Source organism: Drosophila suzukii, chromosome 3, assembly GCF_043229965.1.
Source record: "Drosophila suzukii chromosome 3, CBGP_Dsuzu_IsoJpt1.0, whole genome shotgun sequence".
Lineage (NCBI taxonomy): Eukaryota > Metazoa > Arthropoda > Insecta > Diptera > Drosophilidae > Drosophila > Drosophila suzukii.
The window spans coordinates 10,119,987-10,133,904 of record NC_092082.1 but is presented as its reverse complement, the minus strand read 5'-3'; the positions used below and the strand labels follow the sequence as shown (position 1 = coordinate 10,133,904).

Sequence of the window (13,918 nt, the reverse complement as noted above, 5' to 3'; positions counted from 1 at the left end):
CAGGTGTGTGTGAGTGGGTGTGTGGGGGGGTAAAAACAGCTGGTGTGTGTGTGTGCGGGCCTGCGATTGTGTTTCGTAACTCCGCTTGAAGGCCCCGAGCTGGAAATCAATTTGTGTGCATTTATTGAAAATTGAATTTCCAATGAGCAGCGGCGCGTGCACACACATGTTGCTCCTGCAGGACGAAAAAGGACGAGGGGACGAGAGGACGGAGGGCTCCATCCTTGAATTGACTGCTGAAATGGGTCTAGTTCTACACAGCAGCTCCTGGCCGGCCGGCCGCTCGGGTATTAAGGGTCAGGGGTCAGGCTTGTTCCAGCATAATTGCCATGTAAAACGGTTTGTTCTGCTGCCGCTTACGTAATCCCTCCAATTTTGTTGCAGCCAATTCCAGAGGCACTCTAAATTCAGCACAGTAAAGTAAAGCAAACTTTGTACTCATAGTGAAAATGGTTGAAGGCCAACGAAATATATCACATTTTAGTTGCTTTTAGTGCCCTTTAAAGACTTGATGTTTTTACCATAAATATTCTTTAATTTAGAATAATGGATCCCAAACTAGTAATCCCTTATATTTTTTTCAAACACTTAACACTTGCCAAAGCCGTCATGAATACTCAAAATTATTTGAATTTACTACACTTACTGATACTATACTTACTGATCTTACTGATCCTCTTAACTGCAGATCATTCAAAGATTGTCTCTTCTCTAACCTTTAATCGTGCTAAGCGCCTTTCCGATGCCAACTATGACGAAGAATCTTTTCGACTGGCACCATATGTGGTCTCTATAAGGACAAGAAGTGTCCACAGGTATTTCGGGGACAATCATTTCTGCTCAGGGGTTATTGTGTCGCCAACGTTCGTTTTGACCTCAGCGCACTGCCTGATAAAGTGGGTATATTTTTTAATATAAATGACTATTTTATGGTCTTTAACTGATTTTCCAGCAATCGGAGAGTTGTGTATTCCAGTCGAGTACTGACCATTGTTGCCGGGACTGTCAATAGGCTCAAATATATTCCGAACAGGACCTTTATATCTACTGTAGACAGTATGATGTTGCCCGATAACTTCACAATACTTAACAAACAGGATTTGGCCATTTTGAAGGTGACGACGGCATTTCCGAGGAATCATAAATATATTTCTTTAGCTAAATTACCACTTGAACCGCCGACAGTGGGTCTCAAATGTTCTGTCCCGGGCTGGGGACGAATGTATCGAGTAAGTAAAGTAATCCATTGTTACAAGGAGCTTTCTAAAATGAGGTAAGCTTCATTTTTGAACTTGTTTTTGATAAATGAACAATTTTAGGGTGGACCGCTCGCCACGTACCTACTCTATATAAACGTGGAACTGATAGAACCCCAATTATGCGCCAAAAAGCTGAACGTCAATGCTGTTAACCTCTTGTGCGCCGAAGAATTTGACCCCTCTATTGCACAACAACCGTGTGGAGGTGACTGGGGATCTCCATTGTTACACGAGGATACTGTCCACGGGATCGTGAGTGTCCTTGTGGGATGTGGCACCAACATGCCGTCTGTCTATACCCATGTATATCCTAGTGTGAAATGGATCGAGGGAAAAATAGTCACCAATGGAGGTAGCATCCAGCCTGTTCGCAACAAACTGGAGTATTTTATTATAACACATGTACAAACGGCGTCCTTTTTATTTTTTGTAATTATATACGAAAATTAAGAGACAAGCCTGTGAACGATTTGGTAAAATATCTGCAATAGAAAATACAGAACGTTCTTATGAGAATTATTTTTAAGATCTAATAATTTTTTTGTAATAAAAAGTTTGTTACATTATATAATGCATGTGTAATATCTATATCCTTAGTGATATTACACTGTGTTATTAGTATGATACTTATATATAAGTCCTTAAGAAGGGATTGCGTTCCTATAAGTTTATTCCTTGAAACTAGAACATTTCCAAATAAATATCGTTCCCTCTTTTAAAAGTTTCAACCGAATGGGATGTTAGTAAGTCCATTTTCTGTGAATAAATCTGTTGGCAATTGGCTGGGGCTTACTTTAAGCGCTTTAATTGATTTCGGCTCCTCAGTTCTTGTTATGGATTCCGGCTAACACTCGGCTTTGGCTTAACAACTAACCAAATGCCAGCAGCAACAGCAACAATTGCAGATTGTGCTGCACTCACGAGCGGGCAATAAAAAGGGCAACCGACCAGAGAACGACAAGATGTACTATGGTTGTTATTGTTGTTCTTGGGGAGAGTAAACCTAAAAGATAAAAAAAGAAGACGGTTACTAGGTCAGTAACACTGCCAGAAACACGCGTCTGCAGGGAGGATTCTCTCTGGCTTTGCAGACGAGTGCGTGTGCGCTCGTTCTCTGGGTGGGAAAAGCCGCCCTTTTTAGTACACTGAGCACAGCCTCTGAGTTTTCCGAGGTTTTCCGAGTGCCCGAGAGAGGTTGCCGGATTTTGTAGCTTTGTAGCCCTTGCCGGATCTCGAGACCCAACCACACCTGCCCAGCATCCAACTCAGTATCCAGTCGTGCGCGCGTCAAACAGGACGATTTCGGCGGACTGTCATAAGGATGCTTTCTCTCTAGCGTTCTAGGGAAATCGGGAAATCGGAAAATCGCTGAGCAGATCGGGCCCCCAAAGAACCGAATTCAAGTCGAGTGGTAGTGATAAAAGATAAAAAAAATAAAAAAAGAAAAGCAAGAAAATACGAACCGGAGTCGCGCGCATTAAGTGATAATAAAGTAGCGGCAATCATTTTGAAAATTGTGTGCCAGCTTATGCAAATGTAAAAGTCGCTTAAGAGCCAATTCCCAAATATTTCTCAAGTTTCTTGCCCCAAAAGGAAAATGCTTAGCAAAAAGGCCGCAATTTAAGTGTGCTGTGTGTGACCAAACAACTTACAAGCCACCGACAAAAAATACAAAAAAAAAAAGGAAAAATAAATCTCAAAGACCGGGAAAGGAATTGTAAGCCGCAAATGAACAGCGACAAATGCTCGTCCCTCTTTTTTGTAAGTTGCCAAATTTGTCGAGGCCCCATTGACTACTGACTGACTGAGGGAATGACTTAGTGACTCCCTGAGTTTCCCGACCTTTCGAGTATTGACGAGCATTAATATAAACAGAGAAATTTAGGCTCATTATTTGTGACTTTGGCTTGCGTTGGCATGGGAAGTTGTCAGATTGAGATTCAGATTCAAAGGCAGAAAAATAAGTTATCAATTGTCTTTGATGGCCAAGAGCTTTTAGATTTGTTTGTAGAATTTAAGCTAATTAAAAAGGATATATTAAAAAAAAGTCATGAATATATAATAAACCCAATGATAGAGATATATAAAAATAGATATAATCAAGTGTCGTATGTATAAATTAGAAATGATGGCAAATTGAAAATTCAGATATTTGGTATTGGGTTACCTGGCTTCTTTGGCATGACATTGGCATACTAATCAGCTCATTGAAATGCAAATGAGCTGCCTTATATTATGGATTTTATCTGCGGCCTAATAATTTTCCTGTTACATTTTTATCTCGCCGGATTCGCTAAATACCTGCCATCGCGTTTTGTTTTTCATCCATGCCGGGCACGTGCCCGTCGACAAGGGTGAAAAATAAAGGAAAACATTGTGGGTGAGCTCGTTTTGAAAGGCAAATTTTGAAGGTCCTTTGGACTGCGGGGCCGATGCCTATCATCTCTGGCTGTAAATTACTGGGGCACTCGCAAAGGTCAGCTCCGGATATGGGGTAGTATTTACAGGATCTCCAGCCCAAGCAACGTGTTAAGTTGCGAATGAATAGAGCCGAGAGTCGGCCAAAAAGTAATCAGCAAGTGGCTACAAAATAATTATTTAATTAACGGAAGTGCCTCCGCAGGACGACGATGCAGCTCTTCGTCTGCTCCTTTGGCCTAAATGTCCATTCATTCGTTTCACTTATCTGGGTTCGCCTGTGTTTTCGGGCCCCCCTTCTAAATAAGCCCAAGTCTCTTTCGCCCGATTCAACTCGGAGCCACTTAAACGTCCGTGACGTTCAACTTTAGGCTCCTAATTTAAATTTAATTAAGTGGGATCATTCGTTTAATGGAAACCGGCTGAGTCGCAGCTCTTGTCGCACTTTGCGTTAGTTTTGCCATCGTCATGATAAAGAATAAAGTTTAGAGTTCTGAGCTCTGAGCTCCGAGTTCCGAGCCCCCCATCCAGGGCTATATGAATATTAAGCGTCTGTTAACCTATTTTCTAAATGCGCTAAATAATCCCTGCGATGTCGCCGCTGCTTGAAACTCTGGTTCCCCAGTCTGGACTCTGGTTTTTATGGGCCCTGGGCCCGGCTAAAATAGATACCGAACAGACTGCAACTTTTCACTCAAGTGGTTTTATGTAGATTGCTTCGGTCAATGTTTGCCTAATGAATGAATGGGCCCAGTCGCTGGGAAAGGGTTCTCATTCTCATCCCCGCCTGGGGGATTAGTTACTGTAACTGATATGATTAAAGAGTGGTTAAGCAGCAAAACAAACTTCAAAGGATGAAGTATTTCAAGTACGGGGGAACGAACTCTGACTGGGGTCGTTCTATTGCCCTTTGGTTTTAAATGATTATTTACAGATAAGTAACTTGGGTCAACCGTTTTCTAGACAATTAGGATAAAAGCCTTCCGTAAATTAAATTAGAATTTGAATTTTAGCTTATCAGAATTTCAATATTTGCCCCACTTTGCATACTATCTTCATACACGTGAAGATAAAATCTGTGCACACATCAGTTATTTATATAAAACGTTTACAGAAACAGTAAAACGTAACTTAAATCGATTTCCCCTGAAAAAATCAGATAAGCAATGACCAAGTTATGAATATTTATCCTTGAAAAATACACGAAACCCAAAAATGTTCAAGAGTTAACGAGAACGAAACGCATACCGATGGGCCAGCTGTGTGCGGCATACCTCAAATAAGCCGATTTAAAAACAATTTCAAAAATTAAACCATTATTAAAGCCATTGGGGGGCATGCAAACGGAAAACGTTGAAAAAAATATCCCCCCAGCTCCAGTCGATCCAAAAATAAAATTCCAATAAGCGTGCGTTTGGGGGGTCGGAAAAACATGGGGAAAAAGTCCAAAGGAATGTGGAAAACAGACATTTTCGAGGGGACCCGGACCGACAGCCCCAGTCACATGGCCAAGCGGGCAGTCAGTCAGTCAGCCTGAGCTCTGCAATTTTAAATAATTAACAATAAAAGACATAAAACAAAAACGTTAACAAAAATAAAGCAGCGAGGGGAAGCGTACAAAAACAACATGCATAAAAGACATTTAAAATAAGCGCAAAATCAGCACAAAAACAGTCAGCGAACCGAAAGGATAACGACTGGGGGATATGCGCCCGGGGGGGGTGTGTTGGAAAAGGGGCGTAGGGTAAAAGAGGGCGTGGCAGGAGGACAGGTGGGCTGGTGGGCGTTGCAGGGGCAACAATAACTGCACAAGCTGCTGGCACAGTGACACACTGACAACGCACAAACACAACAGCAAAAGCAAGAGCATTCGCAGAGATACTCACACCCACACTCACACTCACACCCACACCGCACACCTGCATATAGACCAGGTGTACATATTTGCATACAGTTCACTGGGCACACACACTCGCACCCACATACCCACACACTCGCACAAATGCGAGCCTCAGCGGAAAGTGAATGGAACGCGACAGTTGCCAAGTCGGCTGCCATTGTGCCAGGTGGCAGTTGCCAGTTTACCTGTTGCTACAGAGCAAGAAAATAATACTTCAAGTTGTCAGCGGTTTCGAAGTTTTCCATAGAATAATTAATTACCATCTGTCGATTGCCAATTTTGATATTTTTTTGGAACTATCTTACATCTCTCAACTAACTTAATAGCCTTGGCAAAATGTAAATGACACATTCTTATATCAGAAATATAATAAAGTATAGCCTTAGAGTTCTTTCATAGAGTTGACGATATTTTAAAGGACCATTTTTAATATTCAATAAATAAATTGACTTCCAAGACTTCAACTGTGGTTGGTTTAATTTCGTTTAAAAAATCAGTGATAGTAACATGTTACTTACAGGATATTTACTGTCCTAAAGATTATAATCTAATATCTTTTGGAAGCCCTTAGGGAGTATTAAAGCTCTATTTGTTTGGTTAAAGTATCTAAAAGGTAGCAAAAAATAATAATCGAGAGAAATTCCTATGTTACTGAGATCTTAAATATATTTTTTTTAAGACTCTTATTTTTATAAATTTGTAAAGATTTTTTCCAGTGCAGTTTGCCAGCTTGCCAGGTGCCAGAGACACGTGCAGGCCAACGCGTGCCAAAGTGAACAGCTCGGGGGTGGCTCAAAGGGCGGTCTTAAAAAACACACACTAATTTGCCCCAATAAGCAGGAAACGTTTAATTAAGCACACAAAGCCGAAAATTTAAGCGACTTACACGGACGCAATTTGCCTGATAACCCACCATGAAATCTCCCGAAAATCTTTTGATATATTTAACATACTTTAACCCCATCTCCCCCCACAATTTTATCCAATCGCTGACCCGAAAATAAATGCAGGCAGCACAAATTATGCAAATGCTGCGCTAAGTGCGGCAAAATGCTGGCAATGCCAGCGACGACAAGCAACAACTACAGCAACTACAACTGCGGAAAATAAGCGGAAAAGCGGAATTAACGGCAAAAATAACAACAACAACAACAACAAGAGGAGGAGGAGGAGTCCTGTTCCGCAGGAATAGCAAGGATATAGCAGTAACAACCAGGCAGGCAACCGAAGGCAGCATCAGCCGCAGTATCAACGGGCTGCAAAATGCGCTTTGGCTTAAAGTTGAGCTGCCTTTGGCCAAGCATTTTATTATGGCTAACATGGAGCAGAGGCGGCGGCGGAAGGGGCAGCCACGGGGGAGTCAGCGCACAGCCATCATTAACCGAGAAAATCCCATTAGGTGAGTAACCGTAACCGTAAGCCCAATGCATCTGACAGCGACTCGAGCTGCAGCCCCTCCCACTCCAGGTCCTCCTATTTCCGCCTGCTATCCGTGTCCTGGTTTTGTCCTGGCACTTACTTTTATTTTATAACCGCTCAACTGCACATGCCTCAGCTGGCTGGGAAATGCAAGGAACGCCCTCGAAACTCCCCGTTTCCTAAACACTCGGAAAACCCACCTGAAAGACTAGAAATATTGATTCAAGAAAGTGCTGTTCATACTTAAAGGGTCTAAGAAAACATTATAACTTTACACGTTTGCTTAACCTACTTATAAGGTATAACTATACATGAATCTTTGTAAAGATAACTTTATTTTTCAAAAATCCTTTTTCCTTTACTTAAATTTTTAATATTTATTGAAAATTCCAATACAATCTTATGCTAAGAAGATAATTAGATTTTTAATGGAAGATATATTAATTTCCCTAAATCGAAATTATTTACAAGCAAAAAATATTTTATAAATTAAATATCATCTACAGTTTAAGCTTTACAAGTTTTTTTCTTTAACTTAAATTTAAGTTTGAGTTAGGGATAAAAAGTATCTTTATTCAAAATTTCTCTAGAGTTAATTTTTTAAAGATTTTTTAAAGTGAATTCTATTGTGGGAAAGATATGTAACAATCAAAAATATTTTATAAATAAACTAAAATCTATATAAAATTGAAATGAAAAATTCTTTAAAACTTTCCAAGATATTCGTAAACAAATATATACAGCAAAACTAATCAATATTGCTATAAACTTAATCAGTTAAGAAAATCAAAAGCATTTCTACGCTCTTCTTAAAATGAAACAATATACATATGTGCCTTGAACAAACTTAGAAGTTTCTAATATTTTTAACCATTTATGTATCTCTGTAGACATTATAAAGATTCTTAAATCAATATTGCTTTAAGCTTTGTATTGTTTTCTTTTTGGTAAGTTTCCCAAGAGTCAGTTTCATTCTACTTCGTTTTATTCCTCAATTTTTCGTTGGCCACTTTGAAAACTGAAACGCCACGCTTATTAGCTTGCTGCAAACGCCACTTAAAAATTGGCTCAAATTGCCCACCACAACAACAACAAGAACATGAACAGCAGGCAGCAACAAAGTTTTTTCCAAAAATCCAAAAAAAACCAGAGGAGAAGAAAAAATTACAAGAGCAACAACACAAATAAAATTCGAGCGCAAAAGCAATTACAAAGTTTAAAGTGCCTTTGCTTTGAACTTAATTGACAATTTCGATGGAGCAGCTTTCCCCAAAAAAGCGAAACGAAACTTTTCCCCGAGTCGAGCACTAACAGCACTTTTACACATCTTTGCATGCCGCTCTGCCAGTTTCACCTGTTTCACCTGGTTTTTATTTGGTTTTTTTGGAACAGGTGCCATCTTCGAGCAGGGAACCGACGAGGTGCAATCGGCCTTCAAGTACGCGATGCTCAATCACAACCTGAACGTCTCATCCCGCAGATTCGAGCTGCAGGCCTACGTGGATGTGATCAACACGGCGGATGCCTTCAAATTGTCACGACTGAGTGAGTATCTTCGTTTCAAAATGCCATAAATCAATTGAGCTGAACACTCCTTGGGCGATAATTATCTGAGCTATTGAATTTTGATTCGCCTTTGGATTTGAATTTATGAGATGCAGTCGGTCCATCCTGCAAACAATGTAAAAAGATTTCTCGTTACGCAGAAAATCTATCAATTATGTGCATTTTTAGCCTGTCTTCCATTATATTTTTTCTTTTTCAAACTCAATTATTTCTGTTTCAATTAAAAAGGATTTACCTATATTTATTTGCATTCTGTTTAAAGCGTATAATCTTCAAGTAGCTTATATTTCTTGCCTGTAAAATAATTTTTAAATTTAATTTATAAAATAAGCTTAGATTATAATGAAGTTAAATTTATGTTTTGCTATTCTGCCATACATTTTTAAACAATTAATATTAATATTAATAATATTAATATTTCAAGTAGCTTATATTTCTTGCCTGTAAAATAATTTTTAAATTTAATTTATAAAATAAGCTCAGAGAATTATGAAGGTAAATTTATGTTTTGCTAATCTGCCATACATTTTTAAACAATTATTTTAATGAATTCCAATTAAAACAGACATAAATTTGTGCGAAATGTTAACTATTAGTTAGTTTCAACACCAATTAAATAAAATGTGCCATAAATCATAACTTATACTTAATTTTCTGCAGTTTGCAATCAGTTCTCAAGGGGCGTATACTCGATGCTGGGGGCCGTTTCGCCCGACTCCTTCGATACCCTGCACTCCTACTCGAACACCTTCCAGATGCCCTTCGTGACGCCCTGGTTCCCCGAGAAGGTGAGCCCATTAAGACATTAATAAATATTAAAGCATCGGTCTGGCAAGTGAGTTGCCAAGGTCGTTAGCCTATTTAAATATGAAATATTAATCATACGCACTGTTGGCTCGCAATATAATTTTGGTAACCTTGAAAAGCCCAAAGCCCCACCCGAAAAAGCACTCCGAAACACAGCTGGGGCAAATATTTATGAGTCGCCCAGGTACAAATCATTATAAATACTAGTGAGCTGGGGCAACCCAGGCAACCTGGCCACTTGTTTCTAATGATGTCCTGGCCAGCAGTTGTGTCGTGTGCGTGCGCTTTAAAAATTTATAACACACTTTTGGCCTCGTTTAGGCCCAGCCGCCCAATAAATCAACCAGGCAAATGCCTAAAACGAGCCCCAAAACAGGGTCCAACAACAATGAGCACTCAATAATGATTCATGTTTACTAACTCGCCATGTCCTTGCTCCCTCTCTCTTTCCCACTTCTTGGTCCTGGATTTGCGGCTGTTTTCCATAATTTTCGCGTTTTAGGTGCTTACGCCATCGTCTGGCTTCCTCGACTTTGCCCTCAGCATGCGCCCGGATTATCATCAGGCCATCATTGATACAATACAATTTTATGGCTGGCGCAAAATAATTTATCTCTACGATTCCCACGATGGTGAGTACGACCAGCATGCATACTAATATATATATATATATATATAGAATGAGGAAGCGGATTCGAAAGGAGCAGACCGAGTCAATAAGCATTTTCCCGCTTTCGCTTCTCGCAACCTCATCTATGCAAACTATAAAGTCTGAATGGGTCTCAATATAAAACACTGGGGGAAATAGTTACGGGTTTATTTAGAAATAGTAAAATAATACGCTGTTAAGAAAAATAATAGCCATCTCTAAATTGAGAAAAAATAAAAACTTCGTTTTGTATTTTTAAAAGTATAACCCTGAAACAGATTAAATTGTTAAGATTTAATGGGTAATTTTATTATTAAAGGAAGTGAAAAGTATTAAAGAAAATTGGTATAATCAAGAGAAATAAAATAAGTGTTAGAAAATATTTCCGAATACCTACTTTCCCAACCGAACTCGCTTGGAGACATTTTCTCTGTCTTTTCCCCTTATCAAATATTTTCCTATTTAAAAGAAAAACTTTCTTATACTGTTGTTTTAGTGTTCATAATTGTTTGGCAGTTTCCTTAAGTGAGAAACAAAAAGCGCAATTATAAAATCAAGAAAATTGTTATGTAGTTTTCTGCAAGTGAAATGGTTGTGCAGTATGGAAGTGAGCTCTCCCCATTTTTACTCCAGCGTAAATTTGCTTTGTTATAAGTTTCTGCAAGCATTTTCCATTTACCCAGTGCATAAATAAAGTTTAATGACACAGCCGTCTGCATTGAGTCCCCTCCTTTTTGTCCTCGCTGACATTTTGCGCCATTGGCAGTCGGACAATTGGTTTATGTGGCCACCCGGGGGACAAATGGACGGATGGAGGGACGCTAGTGTCTGGCTGGCTGCATTATTATTATTAATGAATGCCACGTGAAAATCTTTGCGGTGGCTAACAGCACTCAATCAATTCCAGCCAGTTCATGACCCCCATCCTTCGTCTATGTCTATGTTCATTAATCCCTCTTCATTCCGCTTTCACTTCACGAGCCTGTATTTATGTATCTCATCGGTTGTTCTAGGCCGTGTGCCAAATGCTTAGTGGCACTCAATCAATTTTGTGGCTTCTTGTTAGCAGCTTAATAAATTCTGATTGCCTGCATATGACTTTAAGGCCAGTGAGCCCAGAGATATGTATGGCCAATTAATAGATATGGGTAGACAAAATTGCTCGACCGTTTTTCATTTTTCGGGTATTTCCTTTTCGGCTACTTGGTTTATGGTTTATGGCCATGTTTACAAGGCAACTTCTGGCACGTAGCGCCTACGCCTCTTAGCGTCCTTTTGTTTTTGGCCCGGCAATGGCTTCCTCTTTTGTTTATTCAACGCGCCAACGAGTTTATTACAAAGAAATAGGAAGAAATAGGAAAAACATTTTGCGCCTTGCCACCCATCTCCCCCCTGCCGAAAAAAACAACACAAAATTGGGCCAAAAAGAGAACTATTTATGGGCAATGGCCGGCTTCAGATACGATTTTTCGAGTGGCGTGTAGAACAATCACAACAGAAACAACCATCGATGCAAACACAAACAATATTTCGTTATGGGTATTTTTTTCCCACTCGCCGGAATCTAATTCATGCGAAGTGGGCCAGCGGCTTATAAGTTTATTCTCGCTTGTATTTACGACTTGGCCGAGAAATTGGCTTACACACATTTTCCTTTTAGCTGTGAAATTATTGTATTTGCCCGCCGCTCGTTGGGTCGCCGGGAAAATTCCAATACGTGCCAGCCCCTCCGGCTATGCTACATTATATATATTTTCGCAGTCTATGTGCGCGAGTGTGTGAGATTGTTCACTAAAAAACACTTGTGCCGCCAGCGGCTATTGGATTTTCCAGACAAGAAAAGTGGGCGGGGCCATCCACAGGTCATCAAAGAAATCCGCGCACGGGATTCGAAGTTCAAGCTTAGGCCAAAAAGAATCCTCGGAGGCTTAGCCTTTAAGTCTTTAATTGAAGTGTTTACCAAGTTCCACTAAAGTTGATTCTAGGGAAATATTATATTTTATTTTGGGAATTATTTTATAATGGTTTAGTTTATTTAGCACTATATGGCAGATTTAATCTTAAAATTCCGGCTTACTAACAATGAATTAATCAAGAATGAGTTAAACAAAAGTATGGCTATAAATCATGGATTTCGGTAAAAAGATTACCTAATGTATGTTTAAAAAACATAACTACTCGGGGGTGCCACCAAAATCACTAGGGGTTTGAAAACTCTATTCAATGTCATTAAATGTCTTTAGATGTTGTACCTGTTTTGTGATAAGTACTTCAAGGAATGTTCTCAGAAAAAGCATCTATGTGTACCGTCCCCAAAAGAAAACAAAATCGCATCACTTTTCACTCTACCGATTGAATCGATGGCAAAAGCTTCTCGCAAACGTAGCTGAAATAACTTCATTCCATGTGGGCCAAGTTGGCAACTTGGCGGGCCATCCGCTTGACATGCTAACTGCTCCGAGCAGCTGTCCCGCTTCCAGTCATCGACGCCAGCCACGTCAAATGAGCCGTATAAGCAAATTTCCCACAGACAGAGGCGGTGCCAATGAATTGCAAAGTATTTGCACGTACGAGACACTAGAACAAATGACATGTACGGGCAAAAGTGACAGGTGGCGATGCTCGTCTGGCCGGTTTTCAGCCAGATTTGAGGATCCTTGAGATACAAAAAAAATCTCTTCTTTAATTTTGTACTTTTTTCGGCTCAGCAAATCATTAATTTTATTCCGCGGGTGTGGGTAAAGTGTTATTTCGTTGGCCTTTTTTTGTAAACGCAACAACCCAATTTTCCATGACCCCCCCCCCAAGAGGCTGCCACGTTGCCATCGATATTTCTGTATGAAAAAGCATACAATCAACAGTCTGCAATGAAAGAAAATGTCTTACTTACACGTAGGTATATATATACATATATACAAATATATATAGACCATGTGTGTCGTCACAGCTACCGAAAATGAAGAAGGAATCTGGGAATGAAGAAGAAAAAGCGCCGAGTAGGCGTGGTCCTGCCCATTGCCGTGTTAACAGCACATTGACTTGCCGTGAAACGAAATTTATTATGGCGGTTGGAGCGGAAAAAAAAAGAAAGAAAAACATTCCACACAGCAGTCACAGATACAGATACAAAGACAGAAGGGGGCACAGATACAGATACAGGATGGCGGGGGACAAATACAGATGCGTGAGCGTTTTTAAGGACGTGTGAAAATCTGCTTGCTCATGCTGCAATGAATACGTCAGCAGTTCAATCAACTGACCAGAATTGTTTATTAAAGACAATACCCGGCTAGGTATTAAAGCCCAACCCTACGGCTATGGCTAATCAATGCGACCCCTTGAACCCTAAGTGCAGAATTATGCAAATGGTTTTGTTTATAGATGAAAGACTTGATTGTCTTTTGCCCCAAAAAAAAACCCAAAGGCTGGGGCCATCAAATATGTATCTGCCTTGGCAATTCGACGTTCGATATGAGTGCTTTGTGTGGATATAAAAATCTGAAACGAATCTGCCTTCGAGTGGGCATCATGAATAATAAGCGAGCGCTGATTGTTGCCGCCATAGAGAGTGTTACATAATTTAAATCACAGAAAGAATTTGCATAAACTGCGTCAAATGGCAGCGCAAATTGCGTTAAGACAACGATGGCGACAAGGACGAGAGAGTCCTTGGCCAGAAAAGGAGATGCTGCGGCCTCCGGTTCCGGCTGACTGCCATTAATTTAACCATTATGGGGTTTACTGCGCTTTCACTTTCATGTTATTTGATACTTTTAATGCTGCCAGCCACCAGTTTTTCCTTTCCCCCACTCCTTTCTTTGAGGCCATTGAAAACATATGCGCAAAGCCTTTGAGCTTGTCAGCATAATTTTCCCCAGTTTTCCGAGTAACCAAACGAGG

At 40.0% G+C, this 13,918-nt stretch overlaps 2 protein-coding genes across 2 annotated transcripts in view; both read left to right on the top strand.

The window, feature by feature from the left end:
• The first annotated feature begins 586 nt into the window (after positions 1 to 586).
• LOC108012246 (chymotrypsin-2) lies at positions 587 to 1,712 on the top strand. Its single transcript, XM_017077545.3, has 3 exons — positions 587 to 896; positions 953 to 1,229; positions 1,320 to 1,712. The coding sequence occupies exons 1-3, from the start codon at positions 610 to 612 to the stop codon at positions 1,707 to 1,709; spliced, it is 954 nt and encodes a 317-aa protein (XP_016933034.3). The 5' UTR covers positions 587 to 609; the 3' UTR covers positions 1,710 to 1,712.
• Positions 1,713 to 2,516: 804 nt separating this feature from the next.
• LOC108013611 (Glutamate receptor IB) overlaps positions 2,517 to 13,918 on the top strand; it is a 31,091-nt gene continuing 19,689 nt past the window's right edge. Inside the window, exons 1-5 of the mRNA XM_036816028.3 lie at positions 2,517 to 3,020; positions 6,588 to 6,976; positions 8,389 to 8,541; positions 9,223 to 9,350; positions 9,872 to 10,001. Of these exons, the coding sequence (XP_036671923.3) occupies positions 6,841 to 6,976; positions 8,389 to 8,541; positions 9,223 to 9,350; positions 9,872 to 10,001 (547 nt within the window). The 5' untranslated portion in view covers positions 2,517 to 3,020; positions 6,588 to 6,840. The remainder of the gene's footprint in view (positions 3,021 to 6,587; positions 6,977 to 8,388; positions 8,542 to 9,222; positions 9,351 to 9,871; positions 10,002 to 13,918) is intronic.